Below are 21,800 nucleotides of genomic sequence, written 5' to 3' on the forward strand. Positions count from 1 at the left end.
TGCAGCTTTGAAGACACACTTTGTTCCTCCAACAGTTCCTCAGGAAGAACTTAGTATATATTACATTAGGATATTACCAAGTTGATCCCAAGAATGAAGATTATATGTAATAATGCTTAGCATTTATATAGGCTCTTTTGATTTCAAAACACTTTGTAAATATTTCCTAGCCCTCACAACATCCCTGTGAGGTAGGTGGGTATTACTGTCCCTACATTACCAATAGAAACTGGAGGCAAAGGGGTGATGTGTCTTGTCTAGCTATAGAGGGAGCCAGGAGGAGCCCTGCAACTCTTTCATCCTGGCCGCCAACTATGTGCTCAGATTAGACCATGCCTCTCTCATGTGACAACAGCCTCTATTAATAGATTCATGGTTCTATATGGTATATTTATAAAATAACGACACACAAGAGTATAGGACAACAAGCCTGATCAGCATCATTTTTGCTGATTATTAAAATATGGAAAGCATAGTTTTAAAATTGCATTTCTCTGAAAAGCATTTGGTATCTGAAGTGGCTATAGAGGAAGAATGCTACAAACTTTTGCTGACTTACTCTCAAAAGCATCATAAATGATTCTAAGCAAACTAAAATAATTGCTCCACAAAGGTCTTTCCTCCATTATACCAGATTCTTAAAAAATGTAAAATAAATATCGCATTCCCCCCTCCCTCAATTCAAACCCCAACTAACCCAAACCAAATCTGGCTTTATCTAAATTTGTTGGGAATTAGTAGTGATTATTTTTTTTTCCAAATTGGGAATCCACTTGGCTTTTGGAGCTGGCAAAAATGCTCAATATATTGAAGGTTGCAGTTCAAAAATACCAATTTAGTAGAAAAGCACAGTTGAAAAGTGAAAATTGAAGACTTCCATTTCCTTTGTGTAGTCATTCAGAGGAATAAGGCATTTGCAAAAGATACTGTACTAAGAATTAATGTTGTAGAGAAAGAACATAATAGAATTTAGAAGAATCCTTAGAATAAGAACATTTTATAAGGGGTAAAGAGAATAAAAAACCTATGCTACAGGAAAGAATTGAATGAGAAGACCAAATGGCATTTTTTACGCAGAGTTTTGGAGGATGGCATATAAATAGAAGCTACTAATGCTTGGATGATGGTGTAGTGGTGCAGGAATGGAGGGTGATTTATGTACCCCTACTGGTATCTTTTTCAAGGTAAAATACCCACTCTCCTCTGTAAGTCAACAGATCTTGAAGTGGCATCACAGAGCTCACCTTCATTTCCTCCTCATATCTTGTGGCGATAACCAGGCAAGGAAACAGGAACAGAACTGAAGTCTTTAAATTCAAATGTAAAACTTGAAAATTACCCTCTAAGCAGAAACGACATTCGTTGTCAGAAGTAGCAAATATAAAAGTCTTAAATCATTGTATATAGAGATATAATATAGTTATATAGATATTATTGTATGCAGTTTAGAGAACATTTTTGATGTGTGCTTTTTCCTTAAAAAAGACTTTTTTGTTTTGGCTTCCCCACTTCCCCTAGTTTCTTATTAGTAGATATGAAATGTTAATCTGTCCATCCAGGTAGGTTCTTCATTCATGTTGTACACTCAAGGGATCATTCTCACTTATATTATATGCTGCAGCAGTTTTGTTTGCTACCAATTTGTTCAGTTTGTGGCTGGAGCAGTTTGGCTGTTTAGTTGGTTGTAAGTTTTTGGCATAGGGTGAATACCAGTCCCTTTCAAACACCCCTTTCAGTTGCCTGATGATGCTTGTGCTGTTTTCCACATCTGCCTGGTTGATAACAAGGCCAGTGCCAGCATTCTGGGTAAAATCATTTCCTACCCAATCAAAATTCCCTGCAAGCAAACAGAGGAAAGGCTTCATGGTGAAAAGTTCATATCCATTGGGGCCCAGTGCAAATACAATAAAAAGGCAACACTCTTCACTTTCTCCCCAAACAAATAGGAACAGTGGTAGGGAGACTGGTTTGCACTGACAGCTCTGGGGGAAGAAAACATATTCTAAAAGTCCTTACATATGGCATATTAACATTTGCTTATTATTTTGGCGTTTTCTCATCAGCTTTGCTCAACTTGAAACTCCAAACAAGTCGCGCTGTTCTTTTTGTAAATGTTATTTCTTATTGACATTCACAAGATGCACTAAATACAACATCTAAAATATATAGGAATAAACTTAAAATTCCTGTGAACAATTAATACTTTCTCAAAGAGATGACACATTACTGCATATGTACACATGTAAATGTAAGGCATTGTCCAGAGGGGAAGAAGTCTGATCCTAACTAGATATATTTTTATGTCTCTTTACCCCAGGATGTAAAACATTTTCCTGACGTCAATGTCAGATTTTTTTTCTACCCTGGATGCTGGATGGCCACAAAATAAGTCCTGGTCACCTGGGCAGAACTCAAGGAAATGGCTTTAAAAAAGCTAGAATTGATCCTGGGGATAGCTCAAATTCATCTGAAATAGCTATTTAGCCTCATTGTGAACGTGTGAGTGGGTGACACTGTTGGAAGTTCAGGGTTCCAACCTCCCACCTCATTTTTCATGTCTGGAGTCTATCAGGAGAGAAAGGGCTTGCCCTCAGAACGGTGGATTTGGTCTTTTTGCTAGGGTTATCTTGCTCTCTGTTCATTTAATGGTAGACAGGACAGCTCAGTATACATTGCCTCTTTATTCACATTTGACTAAACCATTCACTATATTGTGATCTTTATTTGTTTCATCCATGGTAACTCAAAACCATTTTAAAAGGGAGTTCATATAATAGAGAGGATAATTTAGTGATTGTTTAGAAGGCAAGAATACTTTCATTAAAAATAAGATTCATCTGAGTTAGTCATTTTTCATCTCCTCCTATATGTCACTCAGTTTACGTACCTGTATTTGCAACCCTTTTTGGCTAGTAGGTGGTAACAACTGATAGATTTGGCAGTCTTCTCTGGGGCACCTTATGTAAAAGGGACCCAATGGCTGCTAAAGAACAGTGCCTGATTTCAAGGCACATCTATCTTGTGATAGGAAACCCTACTTCCACCCAACCATGCCATGCTTTTTCATGAGAGATAGCCTTGTGAACTGTGCTATATTCATCTGTAAAGGAACTTCTGATTGGATGAGAAAATCCTGAGCTGTGATACTGTGTGAGTGGATGAGGAATTCACTTCAGTTGGTTGGACAGGAGTAATGACCTTGAGAAAACCAAACCAAGAAAGAGGTAAGCTGCATACTTTGAATGATGAACTGGAGCCCTGGAGCTCTGGACATGTAGTGGAAGCTAGGCCTCGTCATATGTTGACTTCCAGGTCCTGTACCCTTAAAGACTTACAAGACTAGACTTTCCTTTGGGGAGAGCATTCTCTCCTGTTTTGAGCTGTGATCTCATCTCACTTTCAACTGAAGAGTCTATTTATTCCTTTGTTGTCTGTGATATATTCTAATCTGTATAAATTATTGAATTTCTTTTTATTCCTTTCTTTAATAATAGGAGTTACTAGCTATTCATGATGGTCCTTTGTATAATCAGCATTTTATGGGAAGGGGCCAACATGGTAATTATAAGTTAAGGACTCTTCTCCCTCTTAGAAACAACCGAAGATAAAAGTGGTTGTTCTAAACGTTCTTGTACCCCTATAATAGAGACCTTTGAAAATGATAAATTCACATAATTCTAGGCTAAAACCTGTCTTGGAGTCTGGAGGAGAGATTTTCCTCCTTGACAGTCCTGGATCCTACTTGCCTCAGATACTTATTGACTATGTGACCCTGAAGAAGTTACTTAGCAACAGTTTCTGCATCTGTAAAATGGGAGCGCAGGAATAGATGACCTCTGATGTCTAAGACTTTTTAACCATCAATCCATAAACTATGGTGATTCTGAATAAGTCACGACTTCCCTTCCATTTTTTTCACCAGAAAAATGGGGATAATAGTACCACTTATCTCAACAGAATTATTGTGAATATCAAACGAGATAATGCATGTAAATCTTTTTGCAGTCCTTAATGCAATATATATGCATATGTGTATACACACAAATACATATATACTATGTATTATAATATATATGTTGTATATATTATAGATAATATATAACATGTGTGTATTACACACAGACTATTATTAGTAGTAGGCTGCACCCTCAGGCTCCACAATGAGTATAGAATTTTAAATAGAGAGACCTTGAGGCCATCCAGTCAAATTCTACCCAATGCAGTAAGCTACAGACTTAGGGTATTAAAGTTGGAGCTCAGAGATCATCCAGTTCAAGCCCCTTGTTTTACAAATGAAGAAACCAGAATTCAGAAAAATTGAAAGACTTGATTAAGTCCTAGAGCTAATTAGTAGTAGAACTAGGACAAGAAATCCAGGTCTCTTGATAATCTTCCGTAACATCCTTGATAGATAGCCAGTCAGTCTCTACTTCAGCATTTTAAGTGACAGAAACTGCACTATCTTACAAATTAATCCATTCTAGTATTGTTAGAAAATTCCTCCTTATGTTGAGTCAAAATCTGTTTCCTTATAAATCCTACCCACTGCTCTGTGGAGCCTCATAGAATAAATTCAATTTGTCTTTCATTTAACAGCCCTTCTAATATTGAAAGATGTCAATCATGTTTCTCCATCCTATGTCCTCTTCTCTAAGCTAAATATCTCCACAACCTTAAGCTATTACTACTTAGAGCCTAAGAAGTCAGGGTCTTTGAATTACGCATTATTATCATGAAGAAGATCTACTCACAAACCAAACAAAATTCATGTTACTAAAATGTTTTTGTTATTTTCTTGCAAACATTTGTAGGCATATACTTTCTTAATAAAAGTGTCAGTGGTTTCATATAGATGTATTTTTTGGTTTTGATGAGGAGGGCAAACTGGTGGGGGTGGGGGTGGGGATGAGTAGGCATTCATTGAGTTATCTATCATTTAGTAGTAAATGCTTTCTATACGTGTGGTTTTGTGTTGTCTGTGGCCACACTAGAAAAATGATACTGTGTGTGCATACAACATTTACCTGAAGCCAAATTTATTGAGAAGAAATTTGGAAGTATAGTCATCTGGCTTTTAGTTTTATGACAAAGTATGGGAAAAATGCTATTGACTTTGCCTCTTAGTATTTTCAGTTAATGTCATGTTTTCGTAGACCTACAGGGTCTACAACTTCAGGTTTTGATGATTTTTTTCTAGTGTATGTGCCAAGCACTAGGAAGAAGGCTCACTGAGAAAGCAACAGTTCAGAGGTGGAAGTTCCTGGCACTCACTTATGTAACGGAAAATACACAGAGATTATAGTGTTCTCAGAGAGTATAGCGTTCCTAATAGTTTCCCCCACAGGCATCTATAGCTTGGGGGTCCTGAGACTGTCAATGGCTAAGAGAGAAGTAGCTAACCTCAAAGTTAGAATGCTTGACTTTTCTCTTACTCCTTACTTTGAGAAGGAATCTATGAAATCCCTTTGCTTGCGTATTCCAAGACACAAGGACTTTGTCACCTCACAGATAGATATTCATTACATACATAATTTGGGAGTTGGAAAGAGCCCCAATGACTTGGCTATTCAAAGTTAGCAAATAACAAAAATTAAAAATCCCTCAATGAAAGATTGCACAAAGTCCTACCCATGGCTAACACATGACTTAACTCTTCCAGGTCAGTGTCCAATCTTTGAAGGATGTTATATACTGTAGGTACAGTAAACAGAGAAATAGTCATCCAAGGCTTTTGGTTAATACTTTATATTCTGGGGCACTTTGAATCTATCTTTGAAATGGTCCTGCAGAAAAGTAAAGGGGGCTAAAAAAAGCTACTTCCTTTGCCTTTCAACTCATCCAACTGTTTCTCTCTTTGCCTTATTAGACACTGCCAGGAAGCACTGTCTCCTTTGACCATGCTGTTTTCCTGATTAAAGTATTATCATTGTTCCCAGATGTAGAATATAAATGATGCATTAATGAAATGTCCTTTTATATGTCTATTAGCAGACTGTGGAACCAAATGAGTCAAAACACATGGGGTTATTGGTGGAAGCACCCGAGGTATGTTCTTGTCAGCTAGAAACCTTTCACTAGTGGATGCTGGAAGGTCTATAAAAAAAAAGCATCAGGGATGCTTTCATGTTGTGGATGATCTGCTTCTGGTTATTAATGTTGTTGCTGGGGCAAGTTATTGCAGCTGAGTAGCTGTATGGTTTTGTAGATTGTGCAGAGTAGGCTAATTAAGTTTGTACCAGCAGCGGGAAGGGACTGAAGATACTCAGACCCTTGCAAAGGAGAAGAAGTAAGAATATCTGTAAATTCACCTCCAGCAGGGTAATAATTAGTTACAGCATCATGAGCGTCAGCAGCAGAAATCTGCTGATGGTACAAAACTGGCCCATGCCATTCAGCTACAGGAGAAGGCAATACAATATACATCCATTGATGTGAAAGCACTAAGACATTAACACTTTGCTATAGACCTCGATGTCACCCTGCTCTGGACAAAGAAAGTTATAGTGTCCCACCAGGGAAAAATGTAGGAACTAGAACATTCAGGATAGCCAGACTACTCACTCATCTATTGATCTGACATTTTTGTTTGTACATGTGTGTTTCTGTTTATGATACCGCCTGAGTCTAGAATGCCATCCTTAGCTACCAGCCTTTAGTTTATTGGCATCTAATCTACCCTAAGGCTCAATTCAAAGGAATCTCTTCCATGGAAACATCAAGGATTCAACCTCACCCAGCTGCAAATGGTCTTGTTTCTTCCTCTAAATCTGAATGACATTTTGTACCACTTTTGCATTCCTATAGAATAGAATTTTATATGATTATATGCTTATCATTAAATTTCATTTAACTATTTATTAAGATATTCAATATTTACATATTATATTACATTCCTATATTTTAAAATATATTATCCTATTTTTGTATCATTATTGTATATTTTCATATTTACTTATATGGCATAACTCCATGATGATTACAGGCTCCAAAAGAACAAGGATCATTTTAAAAATTCTCTTTGAGTCTTACTAAGCCCATAGCATGGTGCTTTTCAGATAATAAACACTTAATAAGTAAATGTCAAGTGAATGACCTTGTTTGTGGGAGATGAATGCTGATTAAATTTTGATCTCATTCTGAGAAAGTGTAATAAGGACAAAATAATGTTCTTTCCTTTTACATCTTATTGAAGAATCCAAGGAATTCTGTGTCTCTTTCTTTATTAATTTTTCTAAAGGCTGAATTGAATCCTCCATGAATTATGGCTCTATGGAGCTTTCACAAGATATACAGTTAGATTTCCAAACACAGTTCCATCTTTTATTCTGCTTTGTCCCCCTAAACATGTAATTTAACTTCCAAACTAACACACAGGACTTCAATGTTTTCTAATTGGGATGTAATTTCACCCAGCTGCAAATCCCCTCCTCAGTTTCCAAAATACATTTTGAAGTCTCCAGTTGTTAACTTCACTAAACCACAAGGCAGTCTAAATTCTTTCTGTGACCCTCCCTGCCACTGCCCAAAGAAATTTAAAAAAGGGGAGGGGGATGGCAAGTGAACTCAGCTCAAGAAGATGGAAAATGGGACCTTGGTATGTCTTCTTAATTCCATTGATTAACCTAGCACCCTGCTGGTAGCTTTCACACCCATCCCAGAACTTCTGAAGCAAATTTGCCATCCCTAATAATCTCCACCACCTGCTCCTCCAAGAAACAGCATGTCCCAATTATACTCTGGAGAATTCAAGGACTCGTGGGTACATAGGCTTGAGGATGTCCTTGGTGTGAAAGCTTTCTGTAGCTGTATTTCTGTGATAAGGCTTCAAAATGGATTTTTCCAAGCAGCTTTACTCAGTATTCTAAGTATGACCTTTTCTAGCAAATGCCTGACTGAAGGTTTAAAAAAAAAACCATTGCTGGGCCAAGCTGTTAATTATTTAAAACATCAACAACCTTTTTTCTTCTGATACCCTTTAAATCCTCCCACAATGCAGCTGTGCTAACTTGATGGTGTAGATGTGTCTCTGAAAAGTGATGTGGAAATCAAATCATATTTTAGATATACTAGGGAGAGTTGGATGCTGTGAGTCTTTTTGTAAAGTGAATAATATTTTGCGAACATTTGAATTTTCACAGGTTCATTTGCTACCTGTTTATACCTTGTAAAGTGAGTCAACCTGATCTTGTGACTCAAGGTCTCTTTTCATGACTGGGATTAGAGGGTGGTTTACAATGCAGCAGATTACTATACTACAACAGAGAAAACATTCCTTCTGTTTGGATGCCACCTGTTGTCATTGCCCTTATGTATTCTTAACTTCTAAAAATTCACAATTTAGTAGTTACTCATGGGCATCGTGATGGCAGCATGGTTTAGTCATTAGAGAACTGGGCTTGAAGCACTGACTTGGAATCTGTCTCTTGGCCAAGTCGTTTAACTTTTATGTGGTTTGGGTTATTTCCTAGAACTTTCTATTAGAGGCAGAATGATACTAGGAACAACCAGGTGAGGACATTCCCTCTATCAGTGCATATCAGCACTTTCTCTGCAAAGTATATTTTTAGAGAGTTGCCCAGAGCACTAAGATATCGGGGAACTTGGGGCAGCTAGGTAGTACAATGGATAGAGCCCTGGCCCTTGAGTCAGGAGGACCTGAGTTTAAATCTGGCCTCAGACACTAGATGTGTGACTCTAGGCAAGTTGTTTAACCCTGATTGCCTCCAAAAGAAAATATCAAAGAACATCCCCCTAGGTCACAGATCCAGTACATGTCAGAGACACAATGGGAACTGAGGTCTTCCTGGCGCCAAGGCCAGCTACATTGCATTACTTCTCTCTGTCAACATAAATAGTGAAAAAAAGCGTAAAATTTTATGAACTCTGAGCATCAAGACTTGTCCTTAAAAACTTACCTTGCTCAAGAGCAGAAAAGAGATCTGAAACATTGTTATTTCCTAGTAACATTTCACATTTGACTAGCTACCAGAATGCCTAATAAAATAAAAATAGGAAAAAGTCTGACTCCAATGTCAACATATTAATGAATGAGTAATCCATTTGAGGTTATTAAGAGAAGCAGCAAGGATAAAATAGCATTCCTGTCTTCCAGTGGAAATAGATTACATTCCATTATTCATTACAATTATATTGAAATAATATGCCATCTATCCTAAAAGTTTGCTACTGTTGAAAAAAGTGACAACTGCAAAATTACTGGCTCTGAAACAAACTAATGTTCTTTACACCTTTAAGATTCTCCTTTGGACAGTTGTGGTGGCTGTTTCAAAGGAAGCAGAGGAAAAATATTTTTCTTGGTCTTCTTAAATTTGGGTGTAGAGGATAATAAATATTAATGCCCTATATTTTTATAGTGTTTTCAACTCTACTGAATTTTTTCACATCTATGACTTCACATGATCTCACAAGAATCCTATGAGGTTGATGTGATAGACAGTAGTGTTCTTACTTAGAAGTAAAGTTCAGGGAGGATAAAGGACTTAACCTAAGATCCTTAATTGAGTAGACACTGAACCAAACTAAAACCCAGGTCTTCTGACTGTAAGGCTGGGGGTCTATTGGGGGGTCTACCTTCTTCCCCACTTGTTCTTGTTCAGTTGTGTCCAACTCTGTGACCCCATTTGGGGTTTTCTTGGCAAAGATACTGTAAAGGTTTGCCATTTCCTTCTCCAGCTCATTTTAAGGATGAAAAACTGAGGCTACCAGAGTTAAGGGATTTGCCTAGGGTCACAGAGCTAAGAAGTGTCTGAGGTCAGATTTGAACTCAGGAAGATAGGTCTTTTCATACATAAAGATATCTCTTACAAAAGAATACCTTGATTTAATCAATTAATCAGAGATGGGTAAAAAAAAAAATGCCTGTATGCTACCTTAAATCAAAGGTAATTCAATTAGGTGCAGCAGGAGTACTATTTTGATTGGCTGATAGGGCTTGGTCCTACCCTTAGGAGCTTGTTTAATAGCGAACTACTTTGGTACTGCTGAGAGATTTTGAGAATCTAGCAGTGAGGAGGAAGGCATAAAGACGCCAGAAACTGAGCTAAAAAGGATTGATAGAACAACAGCTGAAAGGAGAAAGAGAAAGGAGGATTGGACCATGGCAGAGAAAGGAGTGATCGAGGAGAGATGGCAGTCCTACAGGGATCTCGGAGCAAAAGATTAAGTCAATCATTACACATTTATTAAACCTACTATGTGTCAGGCACCATGTGAAGGTACTAAGGATTTTGGTTGGAACTTAAAGGAAGTCAGTGAGGTCAGTACTAGTGGAGGGAGGAGGGTATTCCAGGCATGGGGGACAGCCAGAGAAAATGCCTGGAACTGAGAAATGGAGCGTCTTGTTCATGGAACAGCCATAAATCTAGTGCCCCTGCATCAGAGTACCTGTTGGGGAGGGAAATAAGAAGACTGGAAAGATAGGAGGACGCTGAATTATAAAAGATTTTGAATGCCAAACAAAACATTTTAGATTTGATTGTAGGGGCAATAGGAAGTCACTAGAGTTTATTGAAGGTATGTGTGTGCGCATGTGTGTGTGTGAGAGAGAGAGAGACATGATTGAACCTGTGTTTTAGGACAATCATTTTAGTGGCTGAAGGGAGGATGGATTGGAATGGGGAGAAACTTGAGGTAGGCAGATCCACCAGTAGGCTTTCACAGTGTGTTTGTCCTTTGTTGCCAATGACCATGCCATCAGAGAAAGGATGACAGGACTCGCACTTGACTTTGTTTTGAGTAAGGGAGGGCTGTGCAGGTCACCAGCCTCACTTCTCCTTCAGAGCCATCTGAATCCAGTGACCAGATATTCATCAAGATGACCCAGAATGAGACAATTAGGGTTAAGTGACTTGTCCAAGGTCACACAGCTAGTGAGTGTCAAGTGTCTGAGGTGAGATTTGAACTCAGGTCCTCCTGACTCCTGCACTGGTGCTCTATCCACTGCACCACCTAGCTGCTCTTAGGCTCTTGTAGTAATCAAGGAGTGAAGGGATGAAGGCCTGCGCTAGAATAGTGGTGGCAGTGGTGGAAAAGAGAAGAGGATGAATTTGAGAGATGTTGCAAAGGAGAAATTAACAAGCCTTGGCAATAACTTTATTCATCCTGATCCCATTAGATGGGCCCACCTTCTCAAGAACTGAGGGAAATTCCAAGGAAAGGGATGCTCTTTTCCCAACTCTCTGATTCAGTGTTTGTCTGTTTACAGACACAGTAACATTCTTGGTTGCTTCTTCTCAAATGTTTCTTGTAACCTGAATTTTGACTCCACCACAAAGGGGCCAGGTGTTGACTGGTGTCAATCATTCAGTCAACAAGTATTTATGATGCATCTGTAATGTGCCAGGGACTCTGCTAAGCACTGGTGATACAAAGAAAGGCAAGAGAGTCCCTGCTCTCACAAGGAGCTCAGACAACAAACAGTTACATATAAAAAGAACATGTACAGAATCAACTGAAGATAATCTTGGGAAAGTCACTAAGATTAAGGAAGGCCATGAAAGACTTCTTGTAGAAGGTGGAACTAGCTGAGACATGAAGGAAGCCAGGGAAGCCAAGAGGAGGAGATGAGGAGGGAGAGAATTCCAGGCATGTGAGACAGCCAGTGAAAATGCCTGGAGTTAGAAAAAGAGTGTCATTAGACTGCAGAATGTATGGGGGTTGGGAGGGAGGAGTAAAAAGACTGGGAAAGTAGGAAGAGACCAGGTTATGAAGGGCTTTAAAAGCCAAACAGAAGATTTTTGTATTTGATCGTGGAGGTAACTGGGAGCCATTGCAGTGTACTGAATGGGAATGGTGAGATGGTGAGACTTGGGAAGATGAATTTCGCAACTGAGTGGAGGGTGGATTGGGGTGGGGAGAGACTTAAAGGTGGGAGATCAACCATTAGGCAATTTCAGTTGTCCAGGAATGAAATGATGAAAGCCTTCATCAGAGTGATGGCAATGCCTGAGGAGAGAAGGAAGTATAAACGAAGATAAAAACACAGGACTTGGGAACTGATTTGAAATGAGAAGTGAGAAGGAATAAGGAGTGGTGGATGATATCTAGATTATGAGCCTTGGTGATTATGTGCCTCCACAGGCACAGAGGATTTAGGAAGAGGAAAGTGCTTGGGAACAAAGATAATGTATGAGATATCTAGTTAGATATGTCTGATAGTTAGAGATTTAAGATTGGAGGTTGGGAGAAATGTTAGGGCTAGGGAAATAGATCTGAGAATATCTGCATAGAGATCGTAGCTGAAGCCATGGGAGCAGATGAGATCACCAAGTGAAATACTTTAGAGGGGAAAGAAATGGCTGGAGACAGAGCCTTGGGCAACACCCTTGGTTAGTGGTGTGACCTGACTGAAGATCCAGAAAAAAGAGACTGAGGAATAGTCAAACAGATAGAAGAATCAGGAGGGAGAAGTATCATGAAATCCTTGGGAAAAGAGAGTACCAAGGAGAAGAGAGTGATTCACAGTGTCAATGTTCTTTAAAATGGAAAAATAAGATGTTTACTAGCTACTTAAGAGGGATTATCATGAAGCTCAAATTAAGTAGAATACATGAATCACTTTGCAGATTACTTAAATTCCTTCACAACTCTCAAATTCTATGTCACTTACCAATGTAAGCTGCTCCGTCGGTTACCATATATTTATTTCTATTTAACTTGGGAAAGGAATTGTTCTTCTGTTCTTTTGAAGAGCAGGCACTCTCTCTTTCTAAATCAAAGAACTTCTGTAATAGTAAGAAAGATAAGGCAAATGAATAGAAATGAACAGGGAATAGCTTTTGTTTCCATTTAATAAGAAACAAGCAATACATTGCAGAATATTACCAAGAGAGATTGGACATAAGTTCAAGCACATTTCTGTTTTACACAAACTGCCCACATGCTTATATTTCTTTCCATCGATTTACCAGGATAACCAAAGGAGAAAGCTAACATTCATCAACTCATACTGTAAGTCATAGTTTTAAGAAATAAAATGAACATGAAATCTGTCCTTTCAATGAAGAAAGGGCCAGAAGATTATTTACCTCTTAATATTATTCATCAAGGCATATTGAGACTAAATCAGCCTTGGGATTTTGGCCACCAAGCAATGAACTGAATGAATATTCTTATATGTTGCATAAGTTATGAGAAGTGATGTTTCCATCTTAATGATTCCGCTTGATTAAATGTGAGACTCATAGAGGTCCTGGTATTCTGTGCAAAGGAATGAGAGTTTTCATTCTAAAAAATGTGCTTGGAAGGTTTAGTTTTAATAAGTTCCCCAAGAATTACAATTTTTAAGTCCTAGTACTTCTACTTTCTCCTCTAATATGGCTCCCCCAAAGAGTTCTGACTCACTCTGAGAGGTGTGAAATACCTGGGGACTGAGTGCTGTAGAGGGAAAGAGGCAATATGGCAACATAGAAAGAGCACTCAACTTAGAGTTAGGAAGACCTGAATTTGAATCTCAACTTTTACATTTAGTAGCTGTGATCTTGGGCAACCGTACTTACTCTCTCTATGTCCTCTGAACCCAGGTCCTCTGACTCTCAAGTCAATACTCCTACTTGACCACACTGCCTCCAAACACACACACACACACACACACACACACACGTATATGGTATATACACACACACACACACACATACACACACACATATATTTGTAGTTACAACAATAAAATAAAATGTTATTATTAGAGGTGAGATAGGTGAGCTCATTGATCAATGCAGATTCTCAAAATGCAATGTCATTGATAATACTGCTACTTGGAATCTTTTTCAAGAACTAAGACTGATATTTTGTCTTTAAAACAGAAAACCCTGTTTAACAGAAATAAGATGTTATGTACAGTAGTAAAATTTATATTATTTGGATAAAGCCATTAAGTCTTTATTCACATTTAATGAAAATATAAAAAGATGTTTATGTTCCAACATTTCAATTTCAGTGTATCAATCAAGTGATGAGCCTAGGTCATTTTTATTAAAGCAGACTAAGCTAAGCATATCATATTTGTTCATAGCAAATTTATCCATTCATATTTTTAAAAAATCTTTAAAATGAGAATGTCTTTTCTCCAGTGAATAATAAATAACTCTTTACTTCTTCCATTTCATTTGCAGGACAAGGAATTCTTAAAATTGGGAAGTGTGAAAAATGTTTTTATAAATTATTATCCATAGCTCTAAGTTCTCATAAATCTTTATTTGAGGACCTTTTCTTTATTCAGCTTTTCAGATATATTCATCAAATTGGAAAGCTTCAAGAGGAAATTTTTGTTATAAAATAAGTTTGCTTAATTTTCATTGGTACTAAGAATAATGGCAATTTCTTCCTTTAGGTCAAAGATCCTTTGAAGTACTTTGAGAAAACCAGCAGGTTTCACAATAATACGGAAGTCTGCCTATGTTCTGCCTCAACATTGTCACACAGTTTTACAGTTTACTTTTTTATGCCGTGCTTTTTATAATCCTAACTATTTTAACAGCTTGAAAAACTCTGACACAGAATCCTTGTTTGTAATTTTTGATTTAAATGATTGTTTCTAAAGCATGCAACATATCTAAATTGCATCAGAGGTCGAGTCACTTTTTAAACTGTTTGTAGATCTGTGTTTTATCCTATCAGCTGAGCTCTTTTAGTGCAAAGTACAATGCAATGTTCCCACATCATATCATTTTTATTAAGAAATCCATTAATTATACTGAAAAATTCTCTTGATGTGGCACTGTGACAAATATGTTTCAAAGAACTGAATCTTCTCTAGCATCATTTGCATCAAAAAATCCTGCAATGTAGTCAGATTGACAATTAGCTATATCTGTTGTTTCATCCATTTGTAAGAAAAAACAAAGATTTTAGTTTCTCAATGAATAGATTGCAAAGTTCTACAGACACAGGGACAAGTCTCCTTCCCACCATATTAACTGTATATGAAACTATTTAAAACTACTTTGTATATGGTTGTTAATCCTTTTGAACATCTCTGTAGTTGTAGTTGCAGGTAGCACCAGTGTTTCTCTTGCCAAGTAAGGCTGTTCAGATTTAGCAGTTCCGTAAGCAAACGTACAATGCGAGAAATCGTTTTGGTGTCACAGATGAAGCTTTTGAAAAAGTTGTTTTTGCAACTGATTTTCTCCAGAAAACTTCTCTTATCTTGCTGATGGATTTGGCAAGAATACTTTCAAGATATTCTTTCATTTATTAGGTTTGTGCTATCTGCAGCTAAAATATTTTTTTTTAAAAAAAACAATGATCTCTTCCTATTAAGGATCTCTGGCCCTTGCTATCCTTCTCATTGTTGAACAGTTAAGATACTGGGGCATTTTTATCTACTCTGCAGCTGAAGTTTCTTTTATGTGTTGCCTACCCCAATTAGAATTTGAGATCCATGAGAACAGGGACTGTCTTAGTTGTTTCTTTTGTGCATCCCAAATGCTTCGCACAATGCTTGGCACATATCAAAAACTTAATGAATTCCAATTCATTCATTCAAAAGATAAATATTTTCTAGACTTGATCTTTTTTTCTTTGGGTTTCTACGTTTCTGCCACTTATACTATCTCTGTCTTGTTTGTACTAGTTTTAAATATAAATAAATAATTGAATAAGACATCTAATTAAAAATTATTATTAGTATTATTTTTAAGACTGCTCAAACTGGAAATGTAGGGATTGATCATGCGGTCCTACCTATAACACTCCTAATTGGTATGTGAATTTTTACCTGCTCAGTTTCTGACCTGGGCAGATTTATTCCTCATTTGAGAACATGGTGGACTTCTGCTCTGAGAGGCTCACCATATTTATGCTGAATTTAATGTGGACACTGGATCAGCACAGCCCACTGCAGCTCTGAACTCTTGAGCTCAAGAGATATGCCAGCTCCAGTCTCTCAGAAGTAGACGTTACAGATGTGCTACCACACCTGGCTTAAATTTAAATTAAATTTTACAAAATTTTAATTGAGAATCTGTTCTCAAGATATTTCATTTTTGTAAGTTGAAGTCTTTACAAAATCTAGTTTATTACAATGAATTTATTAATGTGAATGAAGTTGATAAATACAGCAGATATTATGGTCATTTTAACTTTTGCACAGAAATTGTTCAATTTCAAGTTTGTATCATTTACATTCAAAAGCAGCAAGCAGTGCTGTAGTATAACTCATCCCTGTTTATGTCTACCCCAATTCATGACTGTTAATGACAGTAGCAGATTATTCCTGCACTGATATTTGACACACTCGTATTTGAGTTTTGTCATTGATTACTTATATTAAACCTTACTTTTACATATCTTATTAAATAATTGCTGTGTAACATTCATTGTCAATTGGCATGAGTTTGCTGTGTTAACTTTGCACTTGTTGACTTTGATTGAACCCTTTTTATTGACAAAGCAGAAATGTTTACTGAGTCAATAATTTTGGTTACTTTTTAGTATCTCCTTAGTATCTTGAAAAACTTTGTCTTAGGAGATGGTCTCTATGACTTGATGTAGCTAAGAAATTTTATTACCCAGTGGCTAATATTTTTGTTATAAACTTATCTATATTTAACTATGCTAGTTCTCAGATGAGACACACAACCATTTTCTGGGTTTCCCACCCAGTTTGCATCTTTGTAAAACCTGCTACAGCTTTGCTTTGCTGGCACAAATTTGAAGGACTGGAGATTACCTCCATGCCGCTGGCAAATAGTCTGGAAAATGCTTTAATGTGCCTCTAGTCAGATTTAATTGTATTTCTTTATATCAGAAGTTTTATAGATTTTGTTTTCAGATCTCCATGAACTTGTGGAAAAAGGATCAACAGTTGATGTTGGATAGCCTGTGGGAAGATAGTCACTCCAATACACTATTGGTGCAGCTGTAAGCTAGTCTAAACATTTGGGGAAAAAAAAATTGGAATCATGCAAGAAAGGAGACTGAGCTCCTCATTCCTTTGACCCAACAATATTCCTTCTGGGTCTATACTCCAGTGGAGTAAATGAAAAACAAGAGCAAAAAACCAGAAAGGTCTCACATCCAAAATATTAATAACCATATTTTTTTTGGAGTAGTGAAGAACTGGAAAGAAAGAGGTGTCTTTCAACAACTGAAAAAAGTATAGCATATGAACATAATATTCCTGTGCATAAAAAATGTTGCATGTGAAGAATTCAAAGAAACTTAGTTTCTTATGAACGAATACAGAATGAAATAAGCACAGTTAGAAGAATAATCTACACAAGGACTGCAATAATATAAATGAAAAGATCATGAAAAGAAAGCTGAATTCCGAGTATCTGAAAGAACAATAAAATTGCTAGAAAAAAAAAAAACATGACCCCAGTAACTTTACAGTGTTTTCCCAGATACACTTTATATTTTTTTCAGCGTTATCTCTTTCTCATTTCCCACTTGTTCCTATCCTGGGATTTGTAACCACTTGACTTTTACAACAGCCCTGAAATTTGGTTGATATGAATTCAGCTTGCCTAGAATATTCAGATCTGCCTAATAACCAGGCTAACACATAGCAAATACACCTTGACACATTTCTAAAGGCCATTTAAACATTTCTTCTTAAGTCATACTTGACTCTAAGGGCACTTTCATACTGCTTTGAAAAGGCTACTAATGAATATTACCCAGAAGAATGCAACTTGGACTTCACGTGTTACCAAAACATTCATTCACTTGACTCATTTCCTTTTGTAGGAAGACATTTTTAGAAAAACTAGCCAACATTTGGACAAAGTGTAAATATATGTTTGAATGAAAGTTATAGCTGGAATGACAAAGTAGGGTTTCAGTAAGAACCTGTTTGCTCTTAAAAGTCAAATGTGACCAAGGGGAAGAGGAACAGCCCTCTAAATGGGAGAATGAAATTATGCTAGAACTAATAAATTTCTAGAGCAAAGACTTAATGGCCATTGAAATGTTATCATTTATGCTGCAGGTGACAGAAAATGGAGAGATTTCAAGAATGATTTGTCTATTTAATAAAAACCTGGCTCTTTGGGATGGCCTTGTGAAATTCACATTCATCCATTCTTTCAATGTCCCTCCATAAAGGCAGTTGTATAGTATTACTGGATGCCAACCAACTTCAGTGCCCTCTGGACACATCATGATTAGCTTTTCAAAAACCAAAGCATCCACTCTCATTGACAGGTTCTTGAGGAGAAGCCATCACAAAGTTCTTTGCCTTCATAAGCTTGTTCCCTGAACCATATCAGGTATTTGGGGAAGTGATCTCCTTTTCCACTTAGTCTTACAGTCATTTCTAAAATTAATAGGTTGTCTTCAGTATGGGGTACTTTTATAGTCTTAGCTTTGCAAACTAGCTATTGCCTAAATAAACTTTTAGTAATTTGCTTTAGGTAATGGAACCATCTGTGTTCAGAAGAGGCTAAGTTGATTAAGAGAATTGTAGAATTCAAAAGAGGTTAGAAATCTTAACCAGAGGCACTATATGTTTCCAAACAAAATAATTCACCTGATAGGCAGCTTGGGAGAAGCTGATGATGTCTAACCCATGTAGGAAGCAGGCTTAACATACATGGGTTAACTTCCAACTCAGGATGAGGAGTAGGTGCAGATGCTTCTTCACGTTCCCTAAACACTCTCCTCATTAGTGGTATCTGCCTCTTTTGCCATAACCTGAGCCTGAATTGTGTGGTTTCTCATCTCTCAGTATGTGGCATTCAAATGTGACCTCAGCCATTTACTAGTAATCTTGGGCAAATCACTCAACCTCTGTTTGCTTCAGTTGCCACATCTGTATAATGGGGATACTTATAGCACCTATCTCTCAAAGTTGTTATGAGGATCAAATAAGAATAATTGTGAAGCACCTAGCACATAGTAAATTATATATAAATGTTAGCTATTATTACCATTAATTATTTGAGCAGTACCAATACTTTAGATTTTCTGAAAATAGATTAAACAGATTTTTCTTAAAAAAACTTTCTTGCCTGAATGAGAGGGAATTATGAAGTTTCCTTCCATGATTGAATCCTCTTATCAATATATCATAAAAGGTGACAATGACCTTATGGCTTTTTGAATTTGTGGCAAGCCACTGACTTCAAAGGTTATGCCAAGCAGGGCAGCTGAAACTGCTAAGTAAGAGTTGTTCTTTTTGGTGTGAATTCTACTGTCTCTGCACAGGACCCTCAGCTATTAGAACGATTGGGCATGGAAAATAAGGATGTATTAGGTGAATGACAATTTTCAGATAAAATGAAAGTTATAGAAGATGCTTCTTGGGGTTGCTTAAAGACCACTGGACTGTCAACTGGGGATCTTGAACTCTAGTTCCAGCTTTGCTATCACTGTGTGATCCTGTGATAGTTATTTCATTTCTATGTGCCTTGGTTTCTTCAGGTATAAAATACGGGTGATGTCAACCCGACCTCCTCATAGGGCTGTAATGTAATAGGTAAAGAAGTATTTCTAAGATGTAAAATGTGGCACTAATACAAGATGTAATTGTCATCTAAGAAATTAGGGCCATGGCCTTGTATACATTGGCACAGTGTTTCACAGTAAGAATAATCTGGTTATTAGAGTGATGAGGCACTGAAATTAGGTTTGATGGAGTCTCAGGGATTGAGGTATTTTTATAGGAGAGGAAGAATATATTCAAAAGTGCACTGAGTCTGAATCAGGAGAGACCTGCATTCATCCTGGCTCCAACCTGGCTATGCCATTTATTAATTGTGTAAATCTCTCTGAGTAAGATGAGTAAGTTCTGAGCCTCAGTTTACTCCTCTGTAAAATTCATATATTAGAGTGTATACTTCTGTCCTAACAATGCTGTTATGAAGAAAGTACTTTGTAAACAAAAGGATACAGAGATATAAGCTGTTACTATTATTTGAAACTTAAATTCATAATAGGGATATGTAAGTAATAGAAAGGTGTCTGTTACTAGGAATTCTTACTAAATAGTGGATAAAAAAACAACAAAGCATCTTATAGCACCCAATAACTTAACAAAATCATAATTTTAAAAATAAAATATGAAAAAACTTTTACAGTAGAATGGAAGATCCTTGAGGCCAGGCATTATTCTATATTTGTTTTTATATCCTTAGTATCATACATATAGTTGGCTCATTGAATCATATTGATTTCAGTATTCAAAGTCCAGTATTGCTTGGACAACTGAAGTTCTTTTACTATTTAAAAAAATAACTATCACCATCTTATTTATCTTTCATTTGTAGGCCAGAGCACATAGTAAGCCCCTATTAAATGTTTGTTGATTATTATTAAAAATATTGGAGTAGGCTAAATGAATATTCAACACACTGAGAAAAGATGTAGTAGGCCTGGTACTTACAACTTTTAAACTGCAGTTGGCAATTTCGGTGCAAATAGCTTTAAGAGATGAAACAAAGTTAAATGTGAGGGGGTCTGTTTCCTTCCAGAAACTGATGAGGAGTCGAACTTTAACTCGTCGTAAAACTAATGCTTCTCTTATTTTCCCATCCAAGTCTGGCCAGTAAGTTCTGTGGAAAAACCATATTCTTTAGTTTGGTGAAAAGAAAGCAATATGTCAAAGAGAAACTTGAATTTTGGTTAAAAATGGCTATTTATTTTATAATATTCAAAACAGTTTTGGGAATAAGTTGATTAAAAGAATTCCATAAATGAATTTCACTCTATGAAACAAGAACTAGTCCCATCTTAAATCTCCTTTTGTGGATATATCAACTGTACCTTCATCTGTGGGACTATGTTTTGTCCTAGGGTAGAAATGGAGTGTAACTTTTCCCCCAGAGGACAGGACATGTTCCTTCCCCATGGATATATCATCCCCATACCTTGCCATCCTCTGCTGCTAGCACACCATACCAGAAGGTACAATTGCCCCTAGACTGCCATGGTCAGGATCGCATCACTTGAGTGACCTGGGATCTACCTTCATCTTCCTATGTTTCTGGAGTGGTCATATTCTTTGATTAGGATAGTTCATTTCTCTGTGGCTATTATATTTTGCCTAAATGGAATTTGTCCCAGGGTCAAAAATTCCTGGTATGGCTGTGGCTATAGTAACAGTACAATGACTGAGATACGAAATAGTTAAGATGACTTTCTTAATGTTATATAATTTGATTTCTGAGTTAGGAGAAATAACAGAGGCCTTTTGATTTTTCACTTCAGAGTTCAATCTACCACATCTCCACTGGGAAGCAGAAGGTGCGTAGAGGAGCTGGTTTCTCAATGTGTCTTCGAGTTCCAGCTTGGTTCCCTAGAGAATTTGGGAAATTTCACTTTTGGTGAACTCAGGGAGTCTTTCTCTTGCTCTATCATTAGATAGATATGGGTATATATCTAAACCTATATATATCAATATCTGTATATCTTGCTCCCATTGGGAGTAATTTACTCTATATTTTCTGGTATATTCAAATATGTATAACTTCACTGATTTCTGTTTGCTATTTGCTTGGATAAAATAATTTATTCACTCTTAACTGTTTGTCATGATCTTTTATGTAATCAACATTTGGTGGGATGGGAGTAAAGTATCTTTATTATAAGTTTGAAGTACCCTTTCCCCTTTAAGAGTTAGTGGACAGGAAGTTACTTGAACCTAAAAATTACTTCCCTTATGTTAACAATATTTAGGGGACTAGACAAATAAGTCCTATTGCAGTGCCTCTCCCTGAGGAGAACAGAACAGCCAGTCTTTTGTAGCCTTTTCCCTGTTCCCCTTTAGGAAGAAATAAAAATCTTTCTTGAAAAGGGATAGACTGGATTCCAGAAAGTTTATCTATTCATGCCTCTCT

General features: G+C 36.9%; 1 protein-coding gene across 3 annotated transcripts in view; it reads right to left on the bottom strand.

Annotated features, from left to right (window-relative positions):
* Positions 1–1,469: 1,469 nt before the first annotated feature.
* Positions 1,470–21,800, bottom strand: part of PLD5 (phospholipase D family member 5) — a 409,901-nt gene continuing 389,570 nt past the window's right edge. For all 3 annotated transcript variants that reach the window (XM_072647590.1, XM_072647591.1, XM_072647592.1), the window contains 3 exons: positions 20,348–20,516; positions 12,629–12,743; positions 1,470–1,837 (listed from right to left, as the gene is read on the bottom strand). In XM_072647590.1, the coding sequence (XP_072503691.1) occupies positions 1,569–1,837; positions 12,629–12,743; positions 20,348–20,516 (553 nt within the window). In that variant the 3' untranslated portion in view covers positions 1,470–1,568. The remainder of the gene's footprint in view (positions 1,838–12,628; positions 12,744–20,347; positions 20,517–21,800) is intronic.

Source organism: Notamacropus eugenii, chromosome 2 (assembly GCF_028372415.1).
Source record: "Notamacropus eugenii isolate mMacEug1 chromosome 2, mMacEug1.pri_v2, whole genome shotgun sequence".
NCBI classification, from domain to species: domain Eukaryota; kingdom Metazoa; phylum Chordata; class Mammalia; order Diprotodontia; family Macropodidae; genus Notamacropus; species Notamacropus eugenii.